This window comes from Paramisgurnus dabryanus, chromosome 9 (genome assembly GCF_030506205.2).
Source record: "Paramisgurnus dabryanus chromosome 9, PD_genome_1.1, whole genome shotgun sequence".
In the NCBI taxonomy this organism is placed as follows: domain Eukaryota; kingdom Metazoa; phylum Chordata; class Actinopteri; order Cypriniformes; family Cobitidae; genus Paramisgurnus; species Paramisgurnus dabryanus.
In genome coordinates, this window is record NC_133345.1 from 8,424,173 (window position 1) to 8,447,585 (window position 23,413).

The following is a 23,413-nucleotide window of genomic DNA, read 5'->3' on the forward strand; positions in this document are numbered from 1 at the left end:
ATAAAACTAAACAATAAAAGTCTCATGCAAAGCATTCTGGGAACCAGAAATCATCATCAACCTTTTTCTGTTTTTTGCTTCAGATTTTGTTTCCCAGAACATTTTGCTTCATGCTGTTTTTTTAGTTTTACTCTGTAAAGACAAAGACTTGTAAATGTTAAATGTTCATTTAACTTTGAACAAAATTTTGCCAGTAAATAACATAAATTTAAATCTACGGTAAATTACCGGCAACCCAGCTGCAATTTCTACGGATTTTTTTTACAGTGTAGCTAACTCCTCCCCCTCCCCCTCCCTTTCGTGGTTTCATGAACGCGCCCAACCCCCACCCGCAAATCCTTCTTGTCGTTTATTGGCTGAAACACTTTGTTTTGTTTTGTGGTGCTAGGTTTGGCCACTGTGTTGTTATTGCCGTTTGTGGGCCTGGGCTGTCTACAGAGATCGCGTTTTTTTACAGTTTGATCAGCGGACAGGCAGCAAGCAGATAGTGAGGAGATGTTTGCTGTAGGTAACAAAAAATGTTTTATGGTCTAAAACGCGTCAATTTGCTTAGAGCACCTTTAACTTACTATGAAATACTTTTGACTGAATATAGTTATACTTACTGCTTATTATACTTAGTAAAGTAGTTTTGAAGTTTAAGTATTGGTAGAAATTATGTAGGATCAAGGATGTAGAATAAGGTTTTGCAGAATGAGGCATTAATATGTGTTTTTAAGTATTAATAAACAGCCAATATCTCAGTAATATTAATGCTAACCAACCAGTTAATAGTGAGAATTAGAAACTAAACTAGAATATTACCATTATTCTTATTAACTCATCAAAGGATACATAAAACATGCAATTTAACATTAGACTTTAAATTTTGTGGTTAAATTCACTATTGTATTATATATAATAGTTCTACAGTCCATATACAACATTTAGTTCAATTACATCAGAAGTAACTGTAATTAAATTACTGGAAAAATAAGAGAAATCCCTTACTTTACTTATTCAAGGAAAAAGTAATTAAATTACAGTAACTAATTAGTTAATAACTAATTACACACAACACTGGTACTGGCCAAAATTTTAAGCCTCTCATACCTTACTGCTTAACTCTTTCCCCGCCATTGATAAATTATCTCGTCAATTAAGAGAAAAAAAAATGCATAAAAAACATGTTCCTGATTTTTTTTTTTTATGTTAATCTCCAATACCGCGATTATCCACCAAATGGAAATTACCCAATTCATGAAAAAACTGAAGCCAAAATTACTAATTATTTACACATTTTTAACTCTGTGTTTGTGTCGACTATCGTTCTGAATCTTATCTCTATCAAAATTCCTTCACAAAAATGCAATTATTTTAGCTTTTTGCTTACATTTTTTTTTAAAGAAAAATACCCATATTTAAGAGTTTATAAGCAGAGAAAAAATATAGATGGACAAAACGCCATTGTTTGTTTGTTTGAAAGCAGAGGGTTTGTTCTTTTTTATTTGATATATTTGTATGTGTATATATTAAAAAAAAAAAAATTGTGAAACTTTTGCTTAGCTTAGTAGGTCATTGTGTTATGTAAATGTATCAAATGTATACCTTGAATGCGACTACAAGTTGTTTTGGATAAATATGTCTGCTAAATGCATAAATGTACAGAAAATGTAATGTAAAAGCTGCACAGATGTACAGTACATGCCACTTGTATTCTCTCATGCCATGAATAGTTTTTCATTGGCCATGTAAAGGCTGAAAAAAAAAATACAACACAAACAGCTTTACCAGTCTCAAGGGATGGTAAAAAAATGAAGAGACCTAATTGTTGTGCTTTAACCAACACTGGACAGTGGTAAGCACAGAAGAAAAGCAGCAAGCACACATCAGTGATTCAACATCCACGAGAGAGCAGAGGATGAGCGAGATACAGAGAGAGAGAGAAAGAGAGAGAGACCAGATCTTGTGCCAGTCATGCGTTTGGGAGCCAGCAATTCCACATCAATGTTTTCTGTGTCTTATTACACTAATGTAGGACTAAATTAGTCTGTGCTGGCGCTGCTTTATTCCAACAACAAAGATCAGCGGACCTTTGAGGAATAAGACTGACTCAGCTGGAGTCTCATTTCATTGCTGTTGTGCAATGTGTGCGCATGTGGCGTATGTTTCCTCTGGAGACCAGCATGTGCCTCGCAGGAGCTCAGCTGGGCACAGCACCGTCCCGGTGGTCAACCCAGGTGTCGCCCTACACCAATGTTGCCTTTTGTTGGCCGCACACATTCTGACACACAGACACGCACCTGTGCCAGGCTGCTCTCTGGCTGCACGGCACCGAACCTCATTCCTGGGCCCACGGGACACCTTGGTGTAACCAAAGACAAACTGATTTGTGCCGTGAGCTGCCCGGTTACCAGCAGGATACGTGTTATGCATTTACAACGGCTAATTGGAACTGAGGTGAGTGCACATGAGAGAGATGTGTATTATGCTTGCACAGCCAATTGGTTCTATATCTAAAAACTGACTGTGGGAGCTATGTTCATTTAAAAAAAAAAAACATGACCTTACTCAGTCAGTATTAAAGATATATCAAGGTTATATTTTCACAGAATGTTCTTTATATTATGTAGGCTGATTTTTGTTGAAAATAGGAAGTCCAACACCAAGGGAGCGAACATTGCACTTGTCTGGCAATGTTACTGGGTCTTAACATTCAATTTGTGCCTTAGCTGTTTTGAAGCATATCATGATTCTCTTTGATGCCACTTAAAGTCTTCTGAGAGTGACCCTTGAGGGATAAAAGAGCCATCAAGTGTCTACTACTTATAAAACTTAAGAATCTTATTAACATTCAATCTTAAATAATGAAATGAGTGCCTTTAGATGGACACTTAGCCCTAAAGGACACACAATACGTCATTTTAAAGGCCCAGACTCAGGAGGACGGTTGTCGGCAGCACGGAAAGACCCCCGTGATCCCCCCCAATCTATCATCAGACAGTGTCTTAATAAGGAAGTCTGTTTGTCACTTTGATGTATAAATGCATGAGTCGTCTCTCCGGGCCGAGTCGAACCCGACAGGCCATCAATATGCAGCTCCCGCAGTTCTTCAGCTTCATCAGCAGTAAGAGCACAAAGGTTTGAAGCAAGACTGCAACAATGACAGCCTGCAAAACAATGCCACTGAAGGAGAGGAGATATATAAAGAAGAAAGATTATATAAAATAAAACGGAGGGAGGGGCCAGTGGTGAGATGACAGCTTTTGATCGGAAGTTCAAAGTGAAGAGCAGATGGCGGGTTTGAACAATTGGCCAACTTCCCCAGAGTTACGAGGGTGGTGCCAAAAAAATGGCTCCTCTTCCTTTCTTAAAGCTTGATTTCCATTCTCTCTGGGTCACTGTAGCCAGCTGTTCTCAGTGAGAATGAGAGTGATGATGGCCTGGTATCAACGGGAGGAGGGGGGGTATAATCTCTTTATAACTCGACTGAATCTGTGTCACAGTGAGGACAGCACAGACACAGAGATCTCACACTGAGTTTTGGAGCATCTGCTTTCTTTCACAGATGGAAACGAAATACAGTCTGTATTTCGGGCACTTTGAATGTACAAAAGTTTTGCTTTAGCTATGACTACTGGACTGTCTTTCTAATGTGCTGGTTGGATGCAACATGTATTCTATAAACATTTAGCATAACCATGCATTCTGATTTGTGAAACAAATCTTTTAATGAATTGGTCACTGAATCGTTCTTTAACTTAATGATCTCTGGATTGGATTCAGAGTTGGATTCTCCATGCAAAATGTCCAAAAAGCAGTTAAACGTGCAACAGAGTATTTCTGTGCCGAATGCACTGCACCAGGGTTCATACAAGTTTCTGACTGTTTTGTTTTAGAATTCATACGTAACAATCTTGCTTTATTTCTTTTATGGGTAGTTTCATTGCAGGAAGTACAGTGAAAGTCCTTATATGGACACGTTAACCGGAATAGTGCACGCACACACCAACCAAGAGCGGACACAAAATCAACATCACTAAAGAAATGTGTTGTTGTTTGTGAGGGAAATTTAAGCTTGTTCAGCTTCCCAAAGAACCCAACATATAGTTTGTTTATCTGGGGCAGCAGAGTTGTGCGTGTGTTTTTTAAAGGTGAAATGGGGCAGTCCCAACCGGGTCATAAGTCACAGTCGGTAAGTAAAACTATACATCAAATGTATGCGTTTTGTTGGCAATCATTTGTTCCCTTTTAGTAGTTTTAAATAAGTTTACTTAAACGTTACGCGGCAAGCAACGGAATCGACACGCGGCTACAGCTTTCTCGTGTAGTGGAAGCGTTTTGTGCAACATTTAGTGCAAATATGTTTATCTTCAATGGCGCCTGCCATGAAGAGCCGTCTCCGCAAAAGGGACATGATTTTGGGTGCACAAGCAAGGTTGGTGTGGACCAACTCCGCTTCACCTCTGTAACCATCGCCCGTTTTTCCGTTTTCCGCACGTCTCCTATCGAAAAAGAACTAAATTCTCGCAGTTGCCACATGTAGTGTGAAACGCCCATTATTCAGAAAAGCTGGTCTTTTATAAATCTGATAAAACTAAAGACTCTTAAATATATAAAGGATTTAATATTACTCCATATAGTACTCTATTATAAGATAAGCAAAAACAGTGTGTGTTATGTGAGCTTTAATAGCTGAATCGCACTATTATGAATTAACATCTGATTTATCCACTCATCACTGATTATATTCAGTCATATCTGACTCTTTTTAACCATTTGTCTTGTGTTAATACCATTGTAACTTTTCCTTATACTGTACATTATCCTTAATAATAATTGTTTGCAAATTGCTTCCGGTGATTCAATTTGTACTGCAGTGGTATGGATACAAATTGTTGCTTTAACTAATCTTTACTGTCTCTAACTCATAACTTTCCACTCTTCTATAGAGCCATAACTAATATGCAGACTAGTTGCACTTTTAGTTAGATGCTTGACATTTTATTGGCGCTGTACTTGTGATGTACACAACAAAATAGTTTTTTTCTTATTATTGTTCAGAATAATGTATTGCTAATGGATCTATTCTTGCAACATGTCATACCTTTCACTTATCTAATTACCTCCATCTGTGCGTTTAATACGATTAGATACAAGGTGTGAAGTACAAAACTTTCTCACAACATTAAGATGACAATTCAGAACACTGACTCTAGTCTTCCGCATTTATTATCACAATGTTTTATTGTAATAAAAAGCAAACATACATTTAAAATGCTTGTATTTATTTAGGCTTTTTCCTCCAAAAACAGATTTTATATGACTTTATTTTCTACCACAGAACTTTTTATGACTGTTTTACAAAGTGGCCATTTTCTTATCGTGATATATGAGAAATTATGCTTTGCATTTGTGCATTAATCTATTGAACATACATTATATAAAAGAAAAATTTGATTTAATAAATGCCTTCTTTTATTACTGGGAGGATGATCAGAGTTGTGAATGCTTGTTTTTATAGTACATTAAGCTCTTTTGTATTAAAAAAGACAATTTTATTCTCCATATTTTAACTCTTTAAGGCCAGCATTGTATGACATTCATTTTTTTCTTTTGGCTTTGACTAAGTAATGCCCTCTTCAGCTTATTTAAGTACATTTCATATTTAAATTTGCTTAAAATTATCAGCGAGAGCTTAGGTTTAGCTACATTTGGGATGTAGGGTAAATCTAATTCCTAAGCATTTAAATGATTACTTACAGGAGAAAATGTAGGCAGGATAAGACATTGAATTTGACAGGTTTTAGCTGTAGAGTACTGCAGTAAGTAATGTTTGGACACATCTCGTTTAGACCTTATTTTGAGAGAGAGAGAGAGAGAGAGAGAGAGAGAGAGAGAGAGCAGCTGTCTCTGAGGCCTGCACTGATCAGAATAAGAATTATCTGAGCGGAGGAAAAATTCAAAAAGCCTTTAATTACTTTTGTTGTCGATGACATTATCACATTAAACCAAGTGGTCAATTAGATGACTGGAAATGAAGAGTGACAATAGCAGGAGTGGACACATTAGAGGATGGACACAATGAAATCATGCCCACACACATTCACATTGTAACACATTTTGCTTTTCAATGGATCTGTCTGTCTTAATCTCTCATTAAGTTTCTTTCATCCGGCCCATGTAGTATATCAAAGTCTTCATTTACTAATCTTTTCTGTTATATTACGGTTAGTTTCACTCATTAAATTTAATTGGATTCTCTAGCTGGCACTACAACAGTGCCAATATTTAGTACAAAAGCACAGGGTCATTTCAGTGGTTGTATCACTCTTCATGTATCCGTTGCCGCATTACAGATTAAAGTATGTGAGCGGTGCAGAAATACAATTGGGAGGGTTTCTGTTTTTCCTCGCTCCAAGAAAGCTCAGGAAAGTTTTTTTCTCACCAGCAAAGACTGAAATTTGGAATTGAGATGGAGAAAGCTATTACAGAAAGTTATTACAGAAAGCTACGAGCAGGAAGGGGAAATTTCTGTCATTCTATTCCACCTTATTAAAGTTTTGTATGCTATACTCCTTATTTAAAGTTCACATCATGACCTGTTTTCACTTTCTTAAAGAGACAAACATAAGCAATGTCTGTCGTTCACCTGGGGTCACTCATTGATTCCCTGTCTGTTCTGTATCTAAGCCTGTGCAGGAAACATGGCAACACGGATGGCAACTAAACTCACAACATCGATCTTGCTACACACACACACAACACAAGAAAAAGGCGAAATAAAACGTATTGATTTTCTTAAATGTCGAGTCTGCAATGCTCACTGTTTACTGCAGTTTTGAGGGTGGATGGCAAATATTTTCTTCATTTATATGTGTTGTTTTGTCTGCTTAACTATCCATATGATAATCAATCTTTATGATACTTTTTGTCACAATAAAGGTGAAGTTATGGCGGCAGGAAGATCACAACAAAAAGCCAGCAGAATGGTGGTGAAGTTTTTACATGCATTGGGGTTAGGAATGCATAACGATTAATCGCGATTAATCTATAGCAGAATAAAAGATTTTTTTTACATCATTTATACACTCACCTAAAGGATTATTAGGAACACCATACTAATACTGTGTTTGACCCCCTTTTGCCCTCATGACTGCCTTAATTCTATGTGGCATTGATTCAACAAGGTGCTGAAAGCATTCTTTAGAAATGTTGGCCCATATTGATAGGACAGCATCTTGCAGTTGATGGAGATTTGTGGGATGCACATCCATGGCACTAAGCTCCCGTTCCACCACATCCCAACGATGCTCTATTGGGTTGAAATCTGGCGACTGTGGGGGCCATTTTAGTACAGTGAACTCATTGTCATGTTCAAGAAACCAATTTGAAATGATTCGAGCTTTGTGACATGGTGCATTATCCTGCTGGAAGTAGCCATCAGAGGATGGGAACATGATGGTCATAAAGGGATGGACATGGTCAGAAACAATGCTCAGGTAGGCCGTGGCATTTACACAATGTCCAATTGGCACTAAGGGGTGTAAAGTGTGCCAAGAACCACCACAAGCCTGCACAGTGGTAACAAGGCATAATGGATCCATGTTCTCATTCTGTTTACGCCAAATTCTGACTCTACCATCTGAATGTCTCAACAGAAATCGAGACTCATCAGACCAGGCAACATTTTTCCAGTCTTCAACTGTCCAATTTTGGTGAGCGTGTGCAAATTCTAGCATCTTTTTCCTATTTGTAGTGGAGATGAGTTGTACCCGGTGGGGTCTTCTGCTGTTGTAGCCCATCCGCTTCAAGGTTGTGCGTGTTGTGGCTTCACAAATGCTTTGCTGCATACCTCGGTTGTAACGAGTGGTTATTTCAGTCAAAGTTGCTCTTCTATCAGCTTGAATCAGTCGACCCATTCTCCTCTGAACTCTAGCATCAACAAGGCATTTTCGCCCACAGGACTGCCGCATACTGGATGTTTTTACCTTTTCACACCATTCTTTGTAAACCCTAGAAATGGTTGTGCGTGAAAATCCCAGTAACTGAGCACACTGTAAAATACTCAAACCGGCCTGGCACCAACAACCATGCCACACTCAAAATTGCTTTAATCACCTCTCTTTCCCATTCTGACATTCAGTTTGGAGTTCAGGAGATTGTCTTGACCAGGAACACACCCCTAAATGCATTAAAGCAACTGCCATGTGATTGGTTGATTACATAATTGCACTAATGAGAAATTGAACAGGTGTTCCTAATAATCCTTTAGGTGAGTGTATGTGTAAACTGTGTATATTAATTATGTATATATAAATATGCACACATGATTGTATGATTTTAAGAAAAAAAAATTATATATTAACTATTTATATTTATATATAATATACATTATACATAAATATAAAAATGTATATACACATGTAAACATTTCTTAAATATATACATGTATTTGTGTGCATTTATCTATACAAAGTTATTATACACAGTTCACACGCATCTTTGATGTAAACAAAAACTTTTATTCTGCTATAGGTTAATCGGGTTAAATTGTTATGCATGCCTAATCGGAGTAAATCGTGGTTAAAATGCATGTGTCTTTTTTAAAACCTAAACAGGACTTATCACATTTATATGTATTTTCTGTATTGACTCAAATTCTTACTGACTTTCCCATTTCCACCAAAATAATCTGTCTGAATGTGCATGTATTCATACACTAAACATTTTTTTTTTTTTTTGCCTTACAGCAATACGCTTTACCTCATAATATCTATGGTGTGCATAAGCAAACAGCTGTCCTTCATCAATATTAACTGATCTGCATGGCTACGTGGGCCCCCTTGTGGCCTCGAGGAGGCCCTGGTGGAGAAATTCATACCATTCTGCATCGGAGATGATGAGGGTTTGCATTCTTAGTTTTATCCCACCTGCTGATACCATCATAACTTATTCATTAAACACCTGCTAGTGTTTGATACACAGAGGGGAAACTCGCCATCACCGCATTTCATCCTCCTTTATTTGCTTTCTTCTCTAGAGTTAATACCTCATATTTTGCCGAACTCCAGCTCAGGAGAGCAATGTAAATGTACCCCAGTCAGACGCCTGTTCATTTAGTCATTCAAAAGCGGACTGCATGTAATTCTGAAAAGCTCATTATGTAGTTGCTCGGTGCCTGTTTCGCATTCACCTGCCTGTCTCGCAAGGATATTCCTTTCCACTTCGGTGAATTTTGCAACAGGACATTTGAAATATTTCCATCTTTCAATGGACGGGAGATGTAATAAAATTACAAAGAACAGAGATTCTGAAAATTTCTCCCCGCTGTATCCGAGATCAATTACCATAGGTCCAATTTCTCATGTGGTTTAATTAAAACGCAGACGAGTGGAGCGGCGCAAATATCTGGTCAGCCGTGGAGTGTTTGGCATCTCTAGGTCTCTCTCTCTATTTGTTTCTCTCTCTCTCTCTCTATACAGTATAATTATTTTATTATTACACGCATTTTTTTTTTGTGAGAATAATGTGCATAACCTCCAAATGTCATATACTGTAGTTAAAGTCACATAGCAAACATTTAAAGTAAAATATTCTTTAAAAATATGCTTTATGTTCTTTATGCAAAATAGGAAAGGTGATCTGCATTCACCCACGCTGAAAGCCATTCTGCCTGTGCCCACTTCTTTATAACCTCTCCTGACATCAGCTATTCTACAGATGCCACATCTGCTGCTTACTTCCTATAACAAACACATCCATGCAAACTTCTGTGTGCAACACCAATAAATATTAATCCCTTATAATGTCTGCTCTGCTCCACATAGCTTCACCCTGCACCCTGGCTTCCTTCTGCGCTACAAAGAGCTTCTTATGTCATGCATAAAGTTGCTCAATGGAGCTGCCACCAGTAATGGGTCTCTAAATACCATGTGCTGCCTTATTAATCAGACTTAACCTTATCGATGGAGGTTTGAGCAGTGCAAAAGTGCAAATACAGAACTGTATAATAATTCTGTGGAGGTTTCACATGTTTGCTGGAACAGGCGAGGGCTTGAAAAGTACGAGGGAGTCAGTATAAAATTATAATTGTGTCAGAGGCAGTACATTTGGATAAAAGATTCCAAAATGTATTTCTCAAACATATTTCTTATTTGGAAAAAATGTTTTTCAAAAATCACGGAGAGCAGTGCATACCCATTAAAAGTAATGAGCTGCTTTTCCGCATTATTCAGGTTAAGAAAAAGAGGAATGTTAATCTTACGTTGGATGTCGATAGTCACACTTGTCTCTTTGCCGTTGGGCACTGCTTTGTTGGAGGCCCGGCAGATGATCTTCTGACCAGACTCGATGTTGGAGGCTGAAATGTAGAGGATGCTGACCGTACTCTCTCTCCTTCCATCTCGAAGAAGAGTCTAGAAAGAAAAGGTATTAATGTCAGAGAAAAAAAGTAAATAAATAGTTCAACTGGACTTTTTTAGACCGAGCTTCATTAAGGATGAAAGACAACCAAAGGTGTGGATAGCGTGAAGAGAGTGAATTCTACCATGCAGTATTGTTTTATTTGTATCGAGCACTACAGAGAAATATGAGTCATGGAGGTGATGTTGAAGTTTTAAAGATTTATCATCAAAGTGATAAAAGTGGACAAGCGCATGGTTTCTGAAATCAATAAACAGAATAGAAATGACACCTCAAATATCTGCACTGTATCACAGCATGTATATTTCTAAATGGATGTCTGCTTTGCATATTATCAGCATTGCAGCCTTTGTGCATTAGTTTCTTAGGTGTTTCAATGAAACCTGCAGCACTAAGGTTTACCCAAAAGCCATCATTTAAAATGTATCCCAGGGCCGTGATTCAACATGGCACTTTTACCCAGCTGCCCAAGGGAAAATGAAGACAAACAGTTGCCTCTCTACTCAGGGACCGATTGTTTTCCGAAGAAAACAAAAACACTTGTTTTGGGGCTCCTTTGTGCAGCCGGAGAGTAACTCTGTGGCGTGTAGCATGTCACACTCCGCAGAGGAAATCAATCTTTTCTTTCCAGTGGTCGTAGGCTGTGATGGGCCTCGCCTGCCCACCATACAGCACAGAGCCATCTGGTAGCATTCAAGAGTATCTGCGCTCTCTGTCACACAGGGATGACTCAGAGAGAGATGCTAACCAACATCATAGATATGTATAATTAGATACGTCATTAGCAGCTGTTTCTATGGGCCGCTGTATAGCTGTGTCCCAATTCAGGGGCTGCGACCTTCTAAGCATGCGACCTTAAATATGAGCACTCGGTCTTTCAAGGTGGCAGCCTCAGAAAACCGTGAAGAGAACTGAAATGAGACGGTCTAACCTTCGGACGACCCATAATTGGCATCACCTGCGCCTGTCAGCAGGACATAGCGGAAACGTTTCTGACTTATTAAAATAAATATGAAATCAGAAAAATATTAATTTAGTTTAGAAAATATGAACTAAACTATTTAGATTTAGATTAAACTATTCAACAGTATATTCAATTAAATTAATCAACCTTAGAAATATATGCATCATAAAAATAATAATAATATTAACACAAAACATAACTTATAATACTAAAACAGTGACAAACTTTTTTTGATAAATACACACTTTTATTTAATGAAGGTTTTAATTGTTTATTTTAGAATATCCAGCTGCCGTTGCAGGCGCGCAATGAATCTTGGGATATCCTCGGCTGTTAAGGATCCATTCGTTCTATCCTTAACAGCGCGGAGAAATGAGGACGCATTTTGAGGCTTCATTCTAAGCATCCTTCGAATTGGGACGGCCTTACCAGCCTGAAGTCGCGCTGCTGTGACGCAATCGGTCTTAAAATACGTCCTTAGAAGGTCGCAGCCCCTGAATTGGGACACAGCGTATGTATGCCGATCGTCCGCCATATTGGAACGCTCCAAGGCGCTGTGTTGCCAAGTTGGTGGTTTCCTGTGGAATATGATTACTTTAAAATGATTGTTAATGTTTTTCTTAAAGATTAAATGTGGAAGGGTTTTCTTCACCTGCTGTAAATATTAAGGTTTTATTATTTTATTTATGACAGTAATGTTTTGGTATTTTGTAAAAGGTCATTGTGGTAGATTTAATTTTTACGCAAACCTGGCAACCCGGCCAAGCCCGAGAGCAAGCAAACTGACTGTGCGCCGACAACGTACTACCAGGGGCGGCATTTGCGTATGGCAGGGTATGGCAGTTGCCATACCCTAGCATTAGAAAACACCAGAAATCAACAGGCAATAATGATGCTCATTAAAGATTATTTTAAAAATTTTCAGTAGAACATTTCTGAACATTGGTACATCACTAAAATGGACAATTTACACGTTTGCTCGACTTCCTGCTATAATACAGGAACCGACATGCGGATGACATTAACATGCCGCGAGAGCGGTTTGAAAGCAAACTCTTCCGATGATTCCTCGCCTCACCCTCGGGGTACTTTGATGTCATCAGCCTCTCGTTCTTGCAGCGAAACTTGAAGTCTCTGCAGGACGTCTCATGATAACCACTGCTGTTATAATCTTTATTTTCGCAAGTAAAATCTTTTTGTTTTAACAATCAAACAGACTCACGGGGATGTTACAGTATGTTTTGATTATCTTGTTTTAGTGTATCTGTTGCTGAGTTGCACTTAGTTAAGAATTACAACATTTGAAAAGCATTTTAAACAACCATGATTTCTATTTTTGTTTTTCATTTGTATTGCTTCCGTATTGTTTTCAGTAAGTGTAAAGTTACATTAGAGCAATCGTAGTATGATTTTGTACAGGTAGGTGGAGTATGTAGTACACATATTATGTGGTTTCATAGATTCGTTATTTGAGAATGGCCTTCTTGTACGAAGATTTTTTGCCATACCCTAGGTTTTCGTGAAACGCCGCCACTGCGTACTACTGTATATTCATCAAATGTTACATGCTGCTTTGTAAACCAAACATTTACACCTTACTGAGTTGGTACATATACAAATACAACACATTCTCGCCTGTGAACTTATTTTCTTCCAGGAATTGAAATCTCTACAAGATTTACAACCAAACTACCAAAGGCTATACCGTGTATACTGAAAATCTGTGAGTGACGTATGCATCAGGACCGGTCTAAAATGGTGGACACGTCTACATATATGGGCAGTCGAATGTTGTATCTAGTTATACATATCTATGACCAACATGACGTCACCAACAAATAAATTGGCCACTCCAGCAGGCACTGTTTTTTTTTATTTTGTTGCAGAATGACAGGAGAGAGACACCATGATGCACGAAGCTCTTGGTAAAGATGCTCTATATTACATTCATTGTTTGTTTTCATCTTTTACCTTTTGGGTCCCCCTGGCATTCTGTGGCTCTGTTCCAAAGTTTAGTGTTGCTGTCTAAATAGGGATGTGCATTTTAAACTTAACCACACAAGTCAAAAACTGGCAGCGTTTGTACCACATATTGTACAAACACGGCGTGCGAGTTTAGCATTAGCTATCATTGCAATATTTTAACAAGCATAAAAATATAAAGAGCAAACAAATGTTACATGAAAAGTTCTACATTTTTCGTTTAAATAAGGTTTAACTTTTTTTAGTTTATACATTTAAGTATTAAATGAACAATAATCAATAAGTCTCAATAAGCTAATTGCACTGAATTATAGGATTGACTTTTCCATGCACGCAATTATGTATGCAAAATAATCATAACGATAAAGAATCGTAATTATGTCTACGTTTTAAAAGCGTACATTAAAAGTAGAATCTTGAACGCACGCACCCACTGAATCTCTCTTTGTCTGTTCATTCAGCACTTTGTAGACTAGCAGTAATTTCTGAAAGCTTTCCTGTTGAATCTGTGCTAAAATAATGATGTTATGAATTTGAAGAAGAAATAGCACGAGCTTAAAAAAACTTTTTGGTCCTTTGGGATATACATCATGCTGTACCACCTACAAACCAGTACGGGAGAAAAATCTTTCATTTATACTGTATGAATTTCTCACTTTTATCTGTTCCAGCAAAATGTCCCCTCAGCCCGAGCCCCCGCAGCCGCTCTCGTGGCCTTTTCAATGCCAGAAGCGTTGACTCACGTGGGAGGCGAGTCAAGACCCCATCTGTGTCTCTATAAGACCATGTATTAATGTCATCAGCACTCCCAAAGAATCTAGAAGAATAATGTACTTTTGAACCATAATAGTTACACGCTAATGGTTAGTCATGTCATTGTGCGGGCCAGTGACAGGAGCTCGCTAATAGTAGTAATTACCAACTCATTTTTTTCCTTTTGCCACTGATTTGAAATATTGTAATGAAACCTTGCACTCAGCATCCCACCAAGAGAGAGAGAGAGAGAGAGAGAAAGAGAGAATGAGCTCGGGGACAGAAAGCACCAGAAATGAGGAGGCATGTGCTTTAAACATAGAGAATTTGTTCTATATAGGACAAATATTTGCAGCAAAAACAACAGGGCATTCAAAAGTAATAATAATGCTTAATGCATAACACAGCAACACTAAACTGCGGGCGTTCATTGGTTGTTCACATTGCACACTGGGAAACGTGAACTGAAATTCAGCTCTAATTAAATTCTAGTATATAATGAATTTACTTGATATGTGCAAACTTATTCTCAGAAAATATATGTTGAATTAAATTTCTTTACCCTGTCGGCAAAGACTTTCTAACAAAAATTAATGAGGTCTATGCTTAAAACAGAAACAACGAAAAAATAAATAAAACATCTGCCAACGAGGTAAGAAAAATGAACATAATTTCTAAGTTAAGTCTTAATATCTTATGCAAATTTGCATCTCGAGAATATTTATGAAGTGTCGTAAAAATGCTTTTACCGGGAAACAAGAAAAAACATACCGACGCAGTGAATCATTTATTGTACCTCTGCAAAAGATAAACAGGGAAACAAACAAATGGAAAACACATGAATCATTCTGTATGTGCACAAACATAAAATCATATGGTAAACTGAATACATTGGGATGATATAAAAGGCTTTAACCAAATGCACACCTATATTGTGTTTGTCAGTGCAAGGCGAGCGGTGAGCGTGACGGCTGATGCTCCTCGGAGCGGCTGCTCACCTCAGAAGCCGAGAGACACAAGCTGTCAGCCACGGGATGTGTCAATGTAATATCCTGCCTGACACAGTCCCGATTGTTTCTCTCATTGCTCAGGGCCTGTCTGAAGTCATTAATCTTGAATGGGGCCTGAAACAGCCAAGGACTCAACACTTAACCAGGGCCCGGCCTAAAATAGCTCCAAATTACAAATAGATAATTTCTGGTGGTGCAGCCTGGAGGATGTCAGGAAGTGCGCAGTTGGAATCGGGAGTGAAGGAGGCTTAAGCGTGAGTCCTGGGCCGGAATTAGAAATGCCAAACCGTGTGTTTTTCAGCTGTATATGTATGTCAGATAGGCCTGTCTCTTGTCAAATGTCAAAATCTGAACGGGAAGTGCGTATCTAACTTCAATTTCTCCATCAGTTTAAAGGCTGGCAAATATCAGTAAACATTCTTTTTAAGTGCACAGGCAAATCGGATGAAATTAACATTGATGTCATGTAAAAAAGGCATGCTAATGTAAATAATTAATCCAGTAACATTGGGTTTAAATGCTTTTTCAAACACAGCCCAGCACTGTGAGGTGTCCTAAATCAGCCACGGTAATTGAGCGGCACCACATCCGTGCATTTCACCGCTTACTACCAGATATAATTTCACTTTAAGAGAGATAAGTGTTTGCGGCTTTGTTTTTCCATCTCACTCGAAAAAGCGTACGACTCTGCTTACGTTCCTGGGGTTAAAAGGCATTCTTTGATTTACCAATTTAATCCTGCACCTCTAGTTCTGATTAATTTCCAGCATTTTGCGGTGCAATTAATTAAATGCCTCTTTGCTTCGCGCCTCTCCCACTTTTAATTTCAGTGGCAAAACCGCAAGAAGGTTAATTAAGAGGAGGGTGGGGAGTGGAGAAGTGGAGGCGCGCTGATGTTTCCTACATTAACAGAAGGAGCTAAATTTGGCCGAGAAAACCGTGAATGTGACACGGTGGTATTCGTTGGTCTATGGAGCTGCTCTGCGTGTTACCTGCTCCAGCAACGTGGAACAATTTGACGCATCCAGTTTGATAGCACAGTTAATTAGAAATCTGTCTGGAATATCATAACATTCTTTAATGGTAGGAAATACTATTTAAAGCCTTCCACTAATTATACACAAATGTAAGGGACAAAGTGTAGGAGGTAAAATTACATTTCAGAGTTATGCGAGGAAGAAAAGAGGATGTATTGGAATTTTTAGAAAAAAAAGAGAAAGATAATATAGGCTTTGTGGTGCTTTCCAAGGTGTTTTGCATTGACATGCATGAAGATGCAATGTGGTTGTTTCATTTGAACCCGCTGTCAGTGTTACGTTTATTTATATACTGTAGCATGATTAAAAACAACAGTTTTTGACCAATGTGTTCAATACGTTATAAGTGGATAATAAATTAAATGAAATAATGAATACAAAATTAATAAATAATGTAAATACATGTATGGCATTACTGAGCTTTTATAAAAGATATCAAATAACACCTTATTATGCTAATAAAATAATAAATGCATTTTACGATTTCTAGCTTAACATGGTTTATTTGTAATCGCTATGGAATAAAAAAGGCAAGACCACACAGAATGTATGTAGACTGTACATGTGAGTACAGTTGAATGTGAAAACAAGGCCAATCTTGGAGATTTTAGAAAATTTAAAGGGATAGTTCACCCAAAAATACAATTTCTATTAAGATACAAACTTTTAGCTGTAGATCTGATGCCTGGGGTACAATTGCTCAAAACTGAACATAATGGCAAGGAACAAGCACGCGTATAAAGGGCAAAACACAAATAAAGGAAATCAAGGATAATGAGGAGATAAAAATCACACAGAGCCATCAGCAGGAGCAGCGAGCACTGAGCTTGGGGTTACAGTGCCATCTGGAGATCTGGAGGAAGTCCGAAAAGGACGCTTTAAGGAGCTGCATGGGTAACACTTTACTTGAGGGGGTGTTCATAAGACTGACATGACACATTCATAATCATGACATGACACCTGCAATGAACATGAAAGAGATTTTATTCACATTTATGACAACTTAAGTGTCATGCGTTCAATTATGTCATTTTAATGCAAAGATGACATTGTTTGAGATGTCTTTGTTATGACAACTTGACATTAAATAATACACCATAACTTTTCATGACAACTTGACATTACCAAGACAACATAACTAACCACTTTTACCAGTGATACACATATAATTTGTCATTAAAATGTCATTAAGTGTTAATACTCTGTCATATAGTTTATAACAGTGTCATGAATATTTTTCTTGACCTCATCTACAGTGGGACAAATATAATTTGTCATTAAAATGTCATTAAGTGTTAATACTCTGTCATATAGTTTTATAACAGTGTCATGAATATTTTTTCTTGACCTCATCTACAGTGGGACAAATATAATTTGTCATTAAAATGTCATTAAGTGTTAATACTCTGTCATATAGTTTTATAACAGCGTCATGAATATTTTTCTTGACCTCATCTACAGTGGGACAAATATAATTTGTCATTAAAATGTCATTAAGTGTTAATACTCTGTCATATAGTTTTATAACAGTGCCATGAATATTTTCTTCACCTCATCTACAGTGGGACAAATATAATTTGTCAATAAAATGTAATTAAGTGTTAATACTCTGTCATGTAGTTTTATAACAGTGTCATGAATATTTTTCTTGACCTCAGCTGCAGTGCAAATATAATTTGTCATTAAAATGTAATTAAGTGTTAATACTCTGTCATATAGTTTTATAACAGTGTCATGAATATTTTTAAGTTCATAATGTTTTTTAGGTTTCCTCCATGTGTTTAACAAATAAAATCAATTATTCAATAATAATAATTAAAATTGATACAATTATATTTTATTGCATGTGGAGACCGATTCACCTAAAATTAAATGATAACAGTACAATAATGGGTTAAGCCATCCAGCATTGGGTCCATATCGCTGCAAAGTTAATTACATTAAATTAAATTGATTAAATGTTTTGTTTGTTTTTTCTTCTATGTCAGAACCATCTGTGTGAGGAAGAACAAGTTCTGTTAGTTGTCAGTTTTGTATGTATTGTGCTCATACAAAAAGTTAAGTATAATATGTTGACGTGTCTGTTGCATTTGTTAAAGGGGAAGTCCAATCTAGACATTTTAGCCTGTTTATCACGGGTAATTTATGTCCACTTTGCATTATACATGAGGAAAAATAAATAAATTTGCACGATTTCGATTATTAGATTGATAGTGTGTTGAAGCGGAATTTTCGTAACGGTCTTTAATGGACACAATTAACCAGAATGCACTGCGCGAAACTGAGTCATTAGCTCCACCCACTAATCACTGTTCGATGCAGTCGTCAGGTTTGTTTGACTTCATGCGGCGCCGCAGGAACCGACAGCTGGATGACGTCAAGGTTCCGCGAAAGGGATTTAAAAGCAAACTCCTCCGTATGATTTCGCGAATCGCTCTCGCGGTACTTTGACGTCATCCCGCTGTCGATTCTTGCAACGCCACATGAAGTTGAACAAACCTAATAACTTCTTTTACCGCTCAACTAGCTCTCAAATCAACTCAAGTCAACTTGAAGTTAGCCGGCAGACGAACCCATCCAAAGAGTAACTCCGCTTTAAACGTCTCTGAGGGGGAAATCACCAAAGCCCTCGATAAAAGATGACTAGAACCTGTGCAGTATGTGGATGTAAGGACAACAAATTCAGGCCACCGGGAGTTTTTATTGTTGACATCAACGCGACCCTCAGCTGACCCACCACTACACTACTTTGAATATGCAGCCAGCACTTTCGTCAGGAAGATTTTGAGTACTGTTTTCAGCCCAGTTTTTCCGCGGACTCAGGTAATGTAAAATTGTTAAAATATCTGAAACATCATTTGGCTTAGTTGTTGCTTGTTTTGTGTAACTACGGTAAACATACTACGTAGAAAGTTATTATCATGTTGTTGTTATTATAAACACGAGCAAAGCAAGCTAACGTTAGCTCCTGTGCAGCTGTCAATCAAAAACGTTATCATCTACTGTCAATCATCTCGCCTCAAGACCCGCCCCCATTTAGAACATTCAGAATTAATGTAGTCGTGCATTTTTCTTCCGGTGATTTGATGACGCGTCAAATCACCGTTACTGTAGCAGTTAAAAGCTTTAATTTTTTATATGGAGTTAGTACATTTGATGGCAGCACAATCAACTACATATATGTCATGAAATATAGTGTTGGAGCATAATGTTGTTTTAGGGTGGACTTCCGCTTTAAGGTATTTAAAATGATTTGACATATTATTACACTTCAGGACATTAAAATCACAGTTTAATCATGTTTAAGACAGATGTATGACTAGTTATGATGTATTGGTTTATGTCAAGTGGTCATAACAAAAACATATCAAACAATGTCATCTTTGCATAAAAAATTACATAACTGAACAAATAAACACTAAATGACAGTTGTCATAAAATCTTCTTTATGTTCATGACACGTGTCATTTTATAATTATGAAGGTGTCGTGTCAGTCTTATGAACACCCCCTCAGGTAAAATTTACCGCTGCAAGTTATCATCAAATCTACATCACATCTATCCGTATTTTATCACAGCACATCCACATTAAACAGTCAAAATATAACACACCTTAGCATTGGAGGAATGACAAATAATTAGTTATTACAATCAAACATGTCCTGCAGCAGAAAAGCCAAGCTTTAAGAAGGACACTCATTGCAGACCAGCCCCCCGAGAGAGATACTGGAGCATTTATCCCATTCCCATTATTTAGACCATCTTAATTGAGTGTGGCTTGTTAAAAGCATAAAAAAATCTGAGAAAGCTCAACAGTCTCGACCTATCAAAACTCTCCATCCCTCACTTCCATCACTGTGTCAACCACATCCTCCGATTATTGACACCTCCCATAGTGAGTGTACTGATGGGAAACACAGCATTAAGTTACACCAGCTAAATCAATGGTGTTTATCTGCTCTTTAAATAACAGATGATAATTGGATGATGCCAAGGGAGGGGCAACGTTAGCCGAAATGATCTTGAAATAGCCCTTTATTTATATGGAAATCCATGTGGCTGTTTTGATTACCCGGCCGCTGCCTTCTGCCTCGCATTGACCCCATCAGATGATTGCACGGGTAAGTTAAAATGAAATATTATGAGTTTTGATTGGATTGAGAAGATTTTTTTTAAAGCATAATGGCATTATGGATTTGGGCTAGATATGAAAGATGCACACTGTGCAGGCAAAGTACACAAACATCAGTTTTATAAGATGGACACAATTTTAGCAGGAATGGATGCATTCTGGGAAAACAATATGGCTTTGCCTTATCTTACCATCTGTTTGTTTGTTGTGACACATTTTCCTGGGTAAGAGGGACAAACATGCCTCTGTCATTCCAGTTAGAGGCTGGATTTCGAGGGATTTTGTTCCAATCAAATGGAGCTAAGGGCTAAAGCGAACGAGTGCAGATGGTGCCAGCGCGACCACAGATGGATCTCACCACAAGTGGCCATTTCATACGAACATCAGGAAAACCTTTCATTTATGTTTTTTGACTGAAGAGAAAAGTTTTTGAGTCAAAACTTATTAATAACACCAGATAGTCCATTTTAGGTCATATAAAAGAGCCACGGATGTTTTTGAATGACGCAGAAATTAATTTTTGCTTTTATCCAAAGAATAAATCTACACATCTTTTATGAGTACTGTATGTGTGTTTTCTGGTAATCAATCCCATTACCTTTTTACATTGCTAACACAAGGCTCTACTTTTAAGCATGACACATACTGGATTTAATCTCTGTTGCCAGCACATACTGTACAATAAGAGTGTGTTTATGTAGCTCAATTGGTGCATTACCAGCGCAAAAGGTCATGGGTTTGATTCCTAAGGAACACACTACTGATAAAATAATGACAAAATGATCTGCCATACACATACGAGTACTACACAACTCTTACCTTTGAGTACGTAGCTCCGTTTAACACCTCCCCATTTCGAATCCAGATGATGGAAGCCGCAGGTTTGGCGTTGTCTGCGTGACAGGTCAGATTTAGGGGTTCACCCGCTCTCAGGCTCACCACGGGCCCACCGATGATAACCGGGTCATCAGGTGGAACTGCATGAGGAGAAAAATCACATTGTTTTGTCAATCAGAAGCAGTGGCAGATGTCTTCATCATTGAGAGAAATAAGAATGAGACAGTTTGGGGAGATCGAGTATTTAAAATATCTAATCATAAGTGTTAGACTTGCATAACAGCTGAAGGTTAGACATTTACTAACTGTCAGTCCCTGCACATTTTCATTTAGATCTTTTCATATCATCTATGCAGGCAAAGTGACTAGAAAACAGCATTCAAAGGTCTCATGGTATTCTGAAGCAAACAGTGTGGGCTGTGCATCAAGGAATGAGAGTGGTTTAATTTGATCTGCATTTAAAGAGAGCAGGTGTGATTTGTATGTGTGTGGAAGCTATCATCACACTGTGAATCAGTCCACAGCGCCGACGAGCGTGCACGTGTGACGGGGCGTAATAGCGATGCGGGAAGAATGCAAGAGGGGGTGTAGAGGCAATCTAAGAGCAGGCAGGAGATATTGTGCAAGGACCGCTAAGATCAGAAGAAAACAGGTCCATGAATGGTACTGATTACTCTCTCGCTTTAACACAACCATGCCCGATCATCCTGGGTTTTATTCAAACTCCAGTGAATTATTGATCGCCCCGCATGCTCATTATGGTACAGATCTGGGGCAAGACAAAATCAAAGTTAGTAAGCAGCAGGCAAAGTGAAAAGAAGGAGAACAAGGACACAACGAGAAGAGGTCGAGGCATACTGAAAGACAATTACATTTTAAATTGCACATTTTTATTAGCCTGAATAAGGAAAAGCTATTGACATGCACATGGTTCACATGATGCAACCAACACATATTTTGCAATTACAAACAACACATCATCACACATGTTGATGATGTTACTGCCCCAGAGGTTGAAGTGCTGCAAACTAAGTGCTCTTCCGCTATACAATATAGTTCTCATTTTTATCCACTAAAAAAATCACTTTATTTTGTGCCACCATACTTACTTGTGTAACTACTCATGTAACAGTCTTTAAACAGGGAAAACATGGACGTTTTTGGTTGCTTTTAAAGTCATCCCTGTTTGGATCCTAAGGAATTAATGGGGCTAGGCTAAATGCTAACACATTCACGACGCGCTGTAGAAAGATGAAATGCACGCATTGAAAAAATACAGAGATGTTAAGGTAAGAACATAGACCATAGCGCTATAGGTGTCATTTACACTGGGGACGCTGGGGACATGTCCCCACCCCTTTTGAAAATGGCTGCTTTTGTCCCCACCACTTTTTGGTTTTTTGGTTAAATTGGCACATTTGGTTAAAATGTTCTGAAAATCAACGACTTACACTGCAAAAATGACTTTCTTACTTAGTATTTTTGTCTTGTTTTCAGTAGAAATATCAAAAAAATCTTACATCAAGATGCTTTTTTGATGAGCAAAATGCCGTAAGAAAATATACAATTTAAGTGAATTTGTGTTTAAAACAAGCAAAAATATCTGCCAAGGGGGTGAGAAAAATTCTAAAATTAACACTTTAACTCTAAAATTTTCTCACCCCATTGGCAGATATTTTTGCTTGTTTTAAGCACAAATTCACTTAAATTGTCTAAAAACTAGACTTATTTTCTTACGGCATTTTGCTCATCAAGAAAACAAATCTTGATTTTAGTATTTTTAGATATTTCTACTAAAAACAAGACAAAAATACTAAGAAATAAATTCAGTATCTTAGTATTTTTGTCTTGTTTTCAATAAAAATATCAAAAAATTCTTAAATTAAGATGCTTTTTCTTGATGAGCAAAAATCTAGTTTTTAGACCAAAATTACCAAATTTAAGTGATTTTGTGCATAAAACAAGCAAACAAATCTGCCAATGGGTTAAGCAATTTTTTCTTGAATTTAGTGTTTAAGAAAAATGTTCAAGATTTTTTTGCTCACCCCATTGGCAGATTTTTTGCTTGTTTTATGCACAAAATCACTTACATTTGGTATTTTTTGTCTAAAAACTAGACTTATTTTCTTAGGTCATTTTGCTCATCACGAAAAAGCATCTTAATTTAAGATTTTTTACATATTTTTACTGAAATCGAGACAAAAATACAAAGATTTTTTTTCTTCTTGAAAATCAATTTTTTGCAGTGTACGACTGGTTTTGTGGTCAAGGGTCACATATGTTGTGTTGTGTT

General features: G+C 37.5%; 1 protein-coding gene across 5 annotated transcripts in view; it reads right to left on the reverse strand.

Annotated features, from left to right (window-relative positions):
- kirrel3b (kirre like nephrin family adhesion molecule 3b) overlaps positions 1 to 23,413 on the reverse strand; it is a 235,026-nt gene that overhangs the window by 44,557 nt on the left and 167,056 nt on the right. For all 5 annotated transcript variants that reach the window (XR_012337292.1, XM_073815701.1, XM_065279343.2 and 2 more), the window contains exons 4-5: positions 21,103 to 21,260; positions 10,247 to 10,397 (exon numbers count right to left, since the gene is read on the reverse strand). Coding sequence is in view for 4 of the 5 variants with exons in the window: in XM_073815701.1 (XP_073671802.1) it covers positions 10,247 to 10,397; positions 21,103 to 21,260 (309 nt within the window). In the remaining variant the exon portion in view is untranslated. The remainder of the gene's footprint in view (positions 1 to 10,246; positions 10,398 to 21,102; positions 21,261 to 23,413) is intronic.